This window comes from Euprymna scolopes, chromosome 33 (assembly GCF_053919585.1).
Source record: "Euprymna scolopes isolate OS-2025 chromosome 33, ASM5391958v1, whole genome shotgun sequence".
Lineage (NCBI taxonomy): Eukaryota > Metazoa > Mollusca > Cephalopoda > Sepiida > Sepiolidae > Euprymna > Euprymna scolopes.
In genome coordinates, this window is record NC_136514.1 from 72,007,313 (window position 1) to 72,021,371 (window position 14,059).

Sequence of the window (14,059 nt, forward strand, 5' to 3'; positions counted from 1 at the left end):
CCACACATATATATATATATATAAAAAATACATACAAATAAATACATATGTGCAGAACAACTATAACAGTACAAATATAAGTGTAAATAAATAAGTTTAAACCTGCGTATATTCAAATATACATAAACATAAAAACATTATACATAAACATAACAACATAATTATATTCAAATATACATAAACATAAACACATAACTATATTCAAATATACATAAACATAAAAACATAACTATATTCAAATATACATAAACATAAAAACATAACTATGTTATTAAACGAATACAGATACACGTACCTAAAAAATATAGAAATATAAGGAATTTATAACAAAATAGGCACTTTTTCAAAATTATGAAAGAGTTATAAGGGAAGCAAACGATGAAGTTATAATAACCTAATAACAGTCATGTAAATACGATAATTCAGAGATCAAATAATCTATAATATAAATCACATGTCTGTTTAAATGTATGTATGTATGTATGTATGTATGTATGTATGCACGGTGCTAGTTGGCCGTTGACCCAGAAAAAGAGTTCATTCGCCCTTTGGAAGGTCTTGTTTTTAATCCTTCAGGGAGACTCCTCACCAAACAAGTCTGGTGGGGGAACCAGTTTAGTCGCCGGTGACCCGACCATGAGGCAGGTAGTACTGGGTTACATGGTACCAGTAGCACATGACATGACCTGACATACATATGTGTGTGTGTGTATATGTGTATTGGGGTGGCGAGGGCTCCCGTAAGCCGTGGTGAAGGCAACCTTTCTAGGAGAAGCAAATCTCTGATTTAAAAAATCATAAAGCGGAAGACCAGTACCCGCATTAAGCTGGTCTGCAGTTTAATTTGTTGCTGGCTATCTTGCTCTTGCTTGTTGCTGGATCTCAACATTTTGAACCGAGAGAGAGACTTAGCTGTCGTACAAAGCTAAGACTCTGTTACATCATCTGTGTATAGATACTCCCTCAGACATTTGGGCTCATGGATTTTAAATGTCTGAGGGAGTGGCACTCGTCTGACAAGACATTGCAATCATCATGTATGTATGCCTACAACTTTCGACAGAAGCGACGGATTTTCACGTGTCGGTATCATTTTGAAGCTCGACACCACACTAGATGATCTGAAACTCACCCTGTCAGGTCCAGGATATCATTAAAAAAACTAGACAAAAGCATGTGGACCCGATCTCATTCCGGCTGTAGTATTTAAAAATGCTCCGCTGAGGTGCTCCAGTCCTTTCCAAACTTTACAACAAATGATTTTAGGAATTTTGCTTTCCTGACTGCTGGAAAACTGCTTCCGTGGCGCCAGTTTACAAGAATTATGGTGAAAGAACTGACCTGTTAAATTATGGCTCCATTAGCCTCCCCTCTCTCTTCGCCAAAATATTTGAGTATATAATTAATCAAGCTCTAGCTCATCACCTCTTAAAGCTGCTAAACTTCTGACCGAACATCAATATGGATTTAGGCCAGCCCGTTCTATAGCAGATATCCTAACTGTAATCTCCGAACATATATACCATACACTGAAGAAAGCAGGGAGGGTAGGGCAGTAGTTGCAGATATATCTAAGGCTTTGTCAGGATTTGGTACGACGATTTTCTACGGAAAATCAGACCATACGGTATCACTGGACTAATACTTAACATAATTACATTCTTATTAAATAAGAGAAGAAGCCAGGTTGTCATCGACGGTCGTACATCTAAACAATATGACATAAATGCGGGTGTACCTCAGAGGGTTATCCTTGGACCTTTATTATTCCTAATATTCATAAATGAGCTCCCTGATATTATTGTTTCTTATATGGGTATATTTGCTGATGACACCACGCTCTATAACAGGCGTGAGAGGGAAAACAAATGAACACATATCTAAGGCAATGGCATAAACAAAAGAGTAAGACCTCAAATCTGTAGTGGAATGGGGACAAAAATGGATGGTCGCATTCAATACTGCTAAGAATATGTCTGTTCTCTTCAATAAGAAATCTTCCCAACCACCAGTATCTATGGCTCAAGATACATTACCTGAACGTACTTCTTTCAAACTCATTGCCTCTACGTTCACAGGGAACATGAGTTAGGACATATACATTGAGAACATTGCCACGGTTGCTGCGAAGAAGGTGGGTGCTCTCTACCGTACTAGAAGCCTGAAAGTATCCACTATTCGCCCATGTACGGAGTATTGAATTCCCTTCCGGGTTCCGGCTTCCCGAACTGTACTGACATGCAGAAGTTCAAGTGTAATGTGAACAGACATCTTGCTGCTCAACTCCCTACATAGTATCACTGCAACTTATGTTCCCGATAGTAGTCTCATAGATAAAAGTGGCACTGAGCCCTTTTTCGGGGGTGAAAATGTAATAAAAAAAGAACATCCTACAAGTAAAATATTATCTAAAAAGTACATATGTATGTTTATACATGTATGCACACATAGATTTGATAAATAAATTTAAGCTACTTAGCTGCTTCAGCTTAAGTTTATCCGTTACATCTTTGCCGTGTTCCGCCTTCTATAAATTTAAAATTCTTTTTATATTTATAAAGATTTTACCTTATGTAGAAAGCTCGCAGAAAAAAAAAAACTCAAGCGATAATCCGGTTCCAATAAATCAGCTATTTAAAATCTATCGTACTTAACTATGGCTTCAGATAGGCATGAACAACTAATACAAAGATAAGAACACAATTAAAGTTGAAATTAAATTTGTAATTATTATTGTCATATATATATATATATATATATATATATATATATAATAAAATATATATACATATAATATATATATAATAAAATATATATGCATATAATATATATATAATAAATAATATATATATATATACATATAATATATATATAATAAATAAAATATATATACATATAATATATATATAATAAATAAAATATATATATATAATATATATATATATAATATATATAATAAATAAAATATATATACATATAATATATATATAATAAATAAAATATATATACATATAATATATATATCATAAATAAAATATATATACATATAATATATATATCATAAATAAAATATATATACATATAATATATATATAATAAATAAAATATATATACATATAATATATATATCATAAATAAAATATATATACATATAATATATATATCATAAATAAAATATATATACATATAATATATATATATAATAAATAAAATATGTATACATATAATATATATATAATAAATAAATTATATATGCAAAATATATATATATATAAAAATAAAATATATATGCATATAATATATATATAATAAATAAAATATATATGCATATAATATATATATATAATAAATAAAATATATACACATATAATATATATATAATAAATAAAATATATATATACATATAATATATATATATAATAAATAAAATATATATACATATAATATATATATATAATAAATAAAATATATATACATATAATATATATATAATAAATAAAATATATATGCATATAATATATATATAATAAATAAAATATATATGCATATAATATATATATAATAAATAAAATATATATGCATATAATATATATATATAATAAATAAAATATATATACATATAATATATATATAATAAATAAAATATATATATATACATATAATATATATATAATAAATAAAATATATATACATATAATATATATATAATAAATAATATATATATATAGATAAAATATATATAATAAATAAAATATATATATATAGATATAATATATATAATAAATAAAATATATATATACATATAATATATATATAATAAATAACATATATATATACATATAATATATATATAATAAATAAAATATATATATACATATAATATATATATATAATAAATAAAATATATATGCATATAATATATATATAATAAATAAAATATACATGCATATAATATATATATAATAAATAAAATATATATGCATATAATATATATATATAATAAATAAAATATATATACATATAATATATATATAATAAATAAAATATATATATACATATAATATATATATAATAAATAAAATATATATACATATAATATATATATATATAATAAATAAAATATATATACATATAATATATATATAATAAATAAAATATATATACATATAATATATATATATAATAAATAAAATATATATACATATACTATATATAATAAGGAAAATATATATACATATACTATATATATAATAAAGAAAATATATATACATATAATATATATATATAATAAATAAAATATATATGCATATAATATATATATATAATAAATAAAATATATATGCATATAATATATATATATATATATATAATAAATAAAATATATATGCATATAATATATATATATATAATAAATAGAATATATATACATATAATATATATAATAAATAAAAAATATATATACATATAATATATATATATAATAAATAAAATATATATACATATAATATATATATAATAAATAAAATATATATACATATAATATATATATCATAAATAAAATATATATACATATAATATATATATCATAAATAAAATATATATACATATAATATATATATATAATAAATAAAATATGTATACATATAATATATATATAATAAATAAATTATATATGCAATATATATATATATATAAAAATAAAATATATATGCATATAATATATATATAATAAATAAAATATATATGCATATAATATATATATATAATAAATAAAATATATACACATATAATATATATATAATAAATAAAATATATATATACATATAATATATATATATAATAAATAAAATATATATACATATAATATATATATATAATAAATAAAATATATATACATATAATATATATATAATAAATAAAATATATATGCATATAATATATATATAATAAATAAAATATATATGCATATAATATATATATAATAAATAAAATATATATGCATATAATATATATATATAATAAATAAAATATATATACATATAATATATATATAATAAATAAAATATATATATATACATATAATATATATATAATAAATAAAATATATATACATATAATATATATATAATAAATAATATATATATATAGATAAAATATATATAATAAATAAAATATATATATATATATAGATATAATATATATAATAAATAAAATATATATATACATATAATATATATATAATAAATAACATATATATATACATATAATATATATATAATAAATAAAATATATATATACATATAATATATATATATAATAAATAAAATATATATGCATATAATATATATATAATAAATAAAATATACATGCATATAATATATATATAATAAATAAAATATATATGCATATAATATATATATATAATAAATAAAATATATATACATATAATATATATATAATAAATAAAATATATATATACATATAATATATATATAATAAATAAAATATATATACATATAATATATATATATATAATAAATAAAATATATATACATATAATATATATATAATAAATAAAATATATATACATATAATATATATATATAATAAATAAAATATATATACATATACTATATATAATAAGGAAAATATATATACATATACTATATATATAATAAAGAAAATATATATACATATAATATATATATATAATAAATAAAATATATATGCATATAATATATATATATAATAAATAAAATATATATGCATATAATATATATATATATATATATAATAAATAAAATATATATGCATATAATATATATATATATAATAAATAGAATATATATACATATAATATATATAATAAATAAAAAATATATATACATATAATATATATATATAATAAATAAAATATATATACATATAATATATATATAATAAATAAAATATACATACATATAATATATATATAATAAATAAAATATATATGCATATAATATATATATAATAAATAAAATATATATGCATATAATATATATATATATAATAAATAACATATATATACGTATAATATATATATATAATAAATAAAATATATATACATATAATATATATATAATAAATAAAATATATATATACATATAATATATATATAATAAATAAAATATATATATACATATAATATATATATAATAAATAAAATATATATACATATAATATATATATAATAAATAAAATATATATACATATAATATATATATAATAAATAATATATATATACATATAATATATATATAATAAATAAAATATATATGCATATAATATATATATATATATATATATATATATGTAATAAATGTAAGGATTTTATTATACGGGAAATACAGCTGGCGCCATTTCTGTGGTTAAACTATTCGCTATTGTGCGCGTAATCGTTTTATTCAATAAAAATAAGCAATATATGTGAGTCATTGAGTCCTTTCTGCCAGAGAGGAGTACTGAGCGGGCATTCTGGAGTCCTTTTGCACTTCAGCAGGCTTGAGATACTCCATGTCTCTAGATTTTGGCTGTTTGTTTTATAAAAGTTACTAACTTTGCATCGGCTTACTACATTCGCATATACGTGTTACATTTTGGGGGTTGGGATGATTTTCAGTGGTTAAAATATTTTTAGTTCACACTTTAATGTTAAAACTTACTAATTTTAGGAAATAGCAAGGAAAGCGAATCCAAACTAAGCAGAGAAAGAAAGAAGGTATATGATTTGAGTCATTTGCTTTTTAGTGTTCATCGGTATCACTTCTCATTCTTACTTAAAATATTACTCTGTGTTGTGTGATCAAAATGTATAAAAATGCTTTATGGAAGCAAACGTTGATTAAGTCAGCTTTAGTGTAATAGATATAATTTCTTTGACTTTTGATTTTAATCTATTTTTAGTCAGTTTTTTCCGTTCTGAGTTTCGGTGACTACAAACCAAGTTAAAAAGCGCCCCCCTTCCAAACACCTTGGGCGAGGCGCAATATTATTGTAAGCGTTTCGTGTTTTTTTTTTTACTTATCCGATGGTTTAAGTGGGGCTCAGCAAAAATCTGCGAGTCATTCGAAAGTCAGAAATAAAAAAAAAATAATTCAAAGAGAAACGGTAAAATGTGTTTTTTTTTTATCTTTAAATCTCGCAATAATTTTAGTTTGAGTTTGTTCTTGACGGCATCAAAATTGACGGGCCATGGGTGTGCCGAGATTGAATTGTCAGAAACAAAAATCCATCTAGTCTTTTACGATGCAAATGTTATTTTAGACATAAGTGAGACATACTTAAAATACCATTTAAAACCTGAGCGTGAAAGACCAAATACTATTTCAACCTTAATTATGACAGACCCAAGATGTTACTTAAATTTTAATGTTGGCAGACTAGCACTCATGCAATTTAAACTTTAAGCGTAAAATACAGAAATAAAATGTCATTTTATACTTAAGTGCGACAAACATCAACGAAATTGAAATGAATAAATAGCTTAAGCGTGACAGACCAACGAAATACCATTTTGACGTAAGATGTGACAGACCATCGAAAATTCTGTTTTTAACTTAAGCATATCAGACAGATGGAATACGATTTTAACGTAAAATGTGACAGACTAACAAAAAATGTGTTTCAAACTCATACGTAACAAACCAACGAAATGTCACTTTAACGTGATGAACTAACGAAATTCTATTTCAAACTGTAACATGGCAAACAGACGAAAGGTTAAAATTGGACTTCGAATTTTGACTGGTCTCATCTTGAACGTGATTTTCACAACGTTTCGGTCGATATAAATTGATGACCTACAAAACAACGTGTCGGAATGGATGGTTAGCCAACGTATTTTCTCTACAACTCAACCTCCGCATTCTTTACTAACCCGACGGGCTTCATCCACCGGGTAAGAGGAAATACAGTAAAAATGATCGAAGATAAAGCTCGATGAGCCTGGGTCTGATAATCTCACGACAATCTAACAAAGTATGAAAGTATCGCAATATACTTCTATAGGCGCAAGTGGTAATGATGGGTTTGTTTCAAAACCATACAAAACCCAGAGTTATCATCTGATGAAGGATGTGTTGAAAGTAATGTTACTGTACAAACAACAGCGATTGTGGCATAATAAACAAACAAAATGCGCATTAGATAAGGGATGAAGATGCTGGACGGATGAACCCGCGAAGATCCAAAAGTCACGTCAAAGGGTAAATAAAAGTAACTATTCTAACGATATATATATATATATATATATATATATATATATATATATATATATATATATATATATATATATACTAGCATGGGTGCCCGGCGTTGCGCGGGTGTTTGGGGGAGGTGTTGAGCAAAAGAAAAAAAAGTGGTAGTAGGAAGGCAGATTCGAACCCGTACTGTGAATGAGGAACAGAACGGGGTAAAAGTGGTGTCTTTGCTGTTACGATCACCGTCAAACCGGAAGTGATGTAGGTTTAAATTAAGGCTAGAAAATCGAAAAGAGGAGATGACTTTCGAAAATATCAGTAAAGAAAGCGACCCTTCCCTGTAGAAAAGTGAGGGTGAAGAAATTCATGTTTTTAGACAATTTTTCGGTATTTGTCGTCTGAAGGGTCCGGTTTCAAAACGATACTGACCTTGTGAAAATCCGTGGCCTCTGTCGAATTTTTTATGCAGACATACATACATACATATATACATACATTTATGTATTGGTAACTCAAATTTTCTACCCAAACCGATTAAAAAGCTTGCCCTATTTCTGAATACCCTTTATGTAAAATTTCAAATGTTTAGACCAGAAATTGTCTGAGTAATTTGGTAGAGACCGCGGAGGTAAATTTCTTTTAAACTTAGACCCCTATTATGACCCCTTAACATTTATTCTTTTGGGCTCGAATCAAGTTATTAAGTTAGATCCGCGTCCAATGAACCTATATCCAAAGTTTCAAGTGTTTAGACCCAAAATTGGCAGAGGAGTTTGGTAGTGTTCTCAAAGGTCAAATCGTTGACCCCTTAACAGACAAATTTCTGGCCGAAAACCGATTACAAAGATTTTCCCAAATATCCATACCCAGTATATCGAATTTCGAGTCTGTAGACTGAAAATTGTCAGAGTTATTGCGTAGGGAAATGTACACAGACAGACAAAAAACAGACAGACAGACACTTTCACTTATATATATATATATATATATATATATATATATATATATATATATATATGTGTGTGTGTGTGTGTGTGTTTACATATATATATATTTATATATGTGCGTTTCTATCTCTCTCTCTCTCATATATATATATATATATATGTATGTATGTGTGTGTGTGTTTGTGTGTTTAAAAAAAAAACAGAATAATGCTATAAAACCACCAATAGCTATGGCCAATAATAGATTACCTGAATGTACTTCGTTCAAACTCCTAGGCTTAACGTCCACAGGGAAAAGATACATTGAGGGCACTGCTGCGGCTGCTGCGAGGAGGGTGGGTTCTCCCTACCGTGCTAGAAAGTTATTTACGCCTGAAAGTATCCTGTACTTCTACAAGGTTATCATTCACTTATGTATGGAGTTTTGTTGTCACGTTTGAGCTCGTGCATCCCCTAATAATCTCTTACTATTTGTCTGTGTTTAAAAGAGACTCGCCAACTTAATAGGTGTCAGATAGGCTTCAACCGTTTTCCCATCGACGAAATGTTGCATCCCTCTGCCTGATTTACAAGTATTTTAATGGTAGATGCTCCGACAAACTACAAACCTTCGTAGCATCCTCGACGTAAATACTCCCGACAAACCCGACACACAGCGACCCATCCCTACACAATAAAGATCATCAGATGCTAGAAAGTCTTCTACTCTAATAGTTTTTTTTTTATCTCCAGAACTGCAAGACTTTGGAATTCCCTTCAGGATTTCTGCTTCCCCAACTGTACTGGCATGTAGAAGCTCAAGTGTAATGTAAACAAACATCTTGCTGCTCAACTCACTACATAGTATACTTGCAATTATGTCCCCCTATGTCAAAACAGCAGTGTCTTATTTGGGGTGAAAATGCAATAAAAAAACGGAACAGGAATGCGAAATTAGGTTATCTGTAAATGTTATAATTACTATAATTTACTATTTTTTAATTATTTTTTAATTATATTACTGCATATATTGTCTTTTACACATACACACACATATATAGATAGATAGATAGATAGATAGATAGGTATATATATATATATATATATATATATATATATATATATATATATATATATAGAGAGAGAGAGAGAGAGAGAGAGAGAGAGAGAGATTTTGTGTTCGGAAAAATGTGACTCCAACATAGCTGGATTCATAATAAATATTTGTATTTTAACCTATTTTATTCAGAGTAGAAACATTCAATTATTTACATGACGGTATTGTAGGACGGACTTGATGCGATTTTCCTTGTCTTTCCTCTCAAATCTACTAGTCGTAAATAACCGTAATCCAAAGCAAAGGGCGATCATTCTTAACGTTCTTCCCTTTTTATCATTATAACATCTTCCTTTTAAAATATGATTCTAGAAGGATGTTTGATGTGGATCTACATGTAGAGTTGCAGTTGGTTTGCACCTTCGTTTCGTCCTTCGGGTTGGACCTTTCTTCTTAGACTTGCTTTGCTTATTGCATTTTGCTTGAACACTTTGAGGTAATTTAAATGTGTCCAGTAAAAAATGGAATAACTGTGTCATAGATTACATTACCAGAATGACGTACTCTGTGAGCTTGTGTCCTTTTTTCTTTACCATTGCGCTAATATTTTTCTAATATATAATAAATAGGTCCTAGTAGGAAATTATGCGGCCTTGCTCCATGATGGCGATTGAACTGTTTCTCTTTGGAAGATTGTTTGATGATGGACGAATAACATCTACTGGTAAACGTATTTTTCTGTGCAGCAGTGCTTTTGTAGGAGACTTTTCATTTGGGCACTTTGGATTTGGGGTAGTTCTGTAGCTTCTTAGAAATATTTCTATGATCTCTTGTGTAGTTCCTTTGCCTTTTAGTTTCAACAGTGCTCTATTAAATGGGTCGACAAAACGTTCGACTTGGCCATTTGATTGTGGAAGGAAAGGTGGAGATCTGAGATGCTAAATACTGTTTTGTTTCAGATGTCAGAAAATTCTGTTGAGATAAATGCAGTATCAAACTAAGATTACAGGAACACCCAACTGAAATTTTTTTTGTAGCTTTTTTTTGTTTTGTTTGATGTAGTATGGTTCATCTGGAAGACTTCTGGTCAGTTACTGTAAGCATCAATCAATATTAACGAATTTTAACCATTTATTGGCCCTGCAATGTCTATATGGATCGTGACCAAGGGATTTCTGGGGTAGGCCATGCATGCAATGTTTTTTTCCGGGGTAACATCGCAACCAGTTGACAGTATGCACAACTTCTTCTAATTGTCTTGTTTGGCCAATACACATAGCCACGTGCCAGGTTTTCATCCGATTAATTCCCTGATGTCCATAGGGGAATTGCTTGAAAACTCTGTTCTGAAGTTTGGATGCAACAACAATACGCCCCCCAAAGTGTTTCATTGATCTCGGATAAAAAAGATCTCTTAAAAAATGGCTGGATTTACTGGTCAGTGCATGTTTTTGATCAGCTTATGAGATGAAAATGTCGAGCTTTCTGTAATAATGGATCTGCGGCTGTAGCATACTGAATCATCTCTGAGGCGATCTCACTGTGGAAACAAACGCAGAGACAAATTCAGGTTCCACAGATATAGAAGCGATGACTGTGTCTTTCACTACTTTTTGATGAGAAGAGATGCGTCTGGATAATGCATTTACGTGGCCAATTTTGCTGCTGGTTTGTATTTTATAGAAATAATTAGTCATAATCTAAAAGTATAGTTGTCCATCTTTGTAAACGGTTTACTGTATAAACTGAAATTCCTTTCCTCGAACTAAAAATAGGTATTAAGGGCTTGTGAGTAAAATGACGACCATATAGCATTTTGTGAAATTTCTTTACCACGTAGGGCTTATTTCTTAATTTGGCTATACTTTCGTTCCATAGACGTCAACGACTTTGATGCGTATGCAATGGATTTTCGCTTCCATCAGGAAGAATATGTAATATTACCGCTCATAGACTGAAGCATAGATCACAACAATAATGTCTAATAATGGATCCTATTGTATCAGCAATAGATCAGAACTAAGAAGTGTTTTGATTTTCTCAAACGATTCTTTGCATGTGCTTGACCAGTTTCATTTGGTATCTTGTGAAAGATTATTCAGAGACCCCATAACTTGGATAAGAAGGAACGATAATGACTTATAAAGCCCAGTAAGGATCGTAGTGTTGCAACATTCTTTGGAGTGGCCATGTGCTTTATTGCCTGAATATTTTCCGGGTATGGTTTTCGACCATTTTTGTCATGAATCAAATGTATTTAACAGAATTTGGAAGAATTTGCATTTGTCTGGTCTTAAGAGAAACTCATATTGTTGAATGCCAACAATAACGGCCAGTGGATGCTAGACAATGCCTGAAAGTAGAAGCCAGATGCTTTCATTTTGGCCACTGTCCGCAATTTTCTTGACCCGACCTTATAATCGCCGTCATAATATCTCTGTAATACTAAATTTTGCTGCTTATCTATAGTACGACGATGCATTAGATAATCATGGGTATTTTTTCAGAGCAGAGGCTTCACCGTAGCTATTCTAGTTTTGGGTCATATTTCCATCAGGCAACACGAGTACACGGGTCTTGCTAGTATGTATATATTTTTATAATGGAAAGTATATATAATTATTTATAGTTAAGAATATACAGAGAACAAATGTAAGCGAGGTTTATACAAAAGTGCTCAATACAAAGTAGAGCAAGTTTATGTAAAACAAATAAAAGTATATATATGTGTATGTATATATGTATATATATATATGTGCGTGTGTGTGTGTTTGTGTGTTTGTGTGTGTGTGTGTTTGTGAAATCGCTTAGAAACTAATCTTTTATCGCAAAGACTCGTGTGTCCGTGTGAATTGATGAGGCGACAATGAGAACTAGAAGAGGGTGTGAGCTACCCATTGAAGAATGATGTGACATAAAGTCGAGCAGCGGGGAGAGTCAAGTCAGAAACTAAAGTGGAGAAGCACTCTTAACTTTTAAAAATTGCGTCGACAGGCAGTCAGCATTCCCCGGTCAAGGCGCCTTAGTCACTTAGCAATAAAGTTACTACATCCAAAATACAGGATAAACCTGGGATAATGGACCTCTTAGGACTACCCAGAGCAAATGCCTCAGCCCGCCAGATAAAAGGCTACCGAAATGACGTTGCCAGACTGATTTTTGAGATTGGAATCTCGACTGGTATGTATCAGCAACCGAATGACCAAATGAATGACGCAGATTTCGTGTGTAGCTTGTCTTAAACTAATTAATTCCATTTTAACGACACTCTTTCGTGTGTCTTGTCTTAAACTAATTAACTGCACTTTAACGACACTCTTTTGTAGCTTGTCTTTAACTAACTGCACTTTAACGGCACTCATTTTGTGTCTAGTATTAAATACGTTCTTAAATGTTTGAAATTAGATTTGTTACTTCCGCTTTATTTCATTTTAATTTTTTCTCTTTTCAGGCGGCCAAGTGAGTGTTGATTTAACTAATGTCGGACTCATTGCATCATCACAAAGACCAGAAAGTTTTTATTTACTTTTATTATTGGCATTATGTTTTTCTTGCTCTATCAAATAAAAAAATTAACAATTATAAAAACGTTGCATTTTTTTTTTCATATGGAATAGGATAAAAATAATATTTCTACCTTCTTTAAAGTAATTTCCTTTTTTCATTATGTAGCACCACGGCGAATCTTCGCCAAGTTGTCGTAATAGTTAAAATACTAAGTGTAGAGTTGACTGTCTATCGCTTTCTTTTTCCTTGTAGAACCGTTGCAATAGTTGACGTAGCAGGACCGCAATAGTTACTGACATCATCAGTTTTTTGTTTTATTAATCTATTAGAAT

At 27.8% G+C, this 14,059-nt stretch overlaps 1 protein-coding gene across 3 annotated transcripts in view; it reads left to right on the forward strand.

The window, feature by feature from the left end:
* LOC145258294 (contactin-like) overlaps positions 1 to 13,808 on the forward strand; it is a 276,192-nt gene extending 262,384 nt beyond the window's left edge. For all 3 annotated transcript variants that reach the window (XR_013864091.1, XM_080116330.1, XM_080116329.1), the window contains one exon: positions 13,672 to 13,808. Coding sequence is in view for 2 of the 3 variants with exons in the window: in XM_080116330.1 (XP_079972456.1) it covers positions 13,672 to 13,787 (116 nt within the window). In the remaining variant the exon portion in view is untranslated. The remainder of the gene's footprint in view (positions 1 to 13,671) is intronic.
* The last annotated feature ends 251 nt before the right edge of the window (positions 13,809 to 14,059 follow it).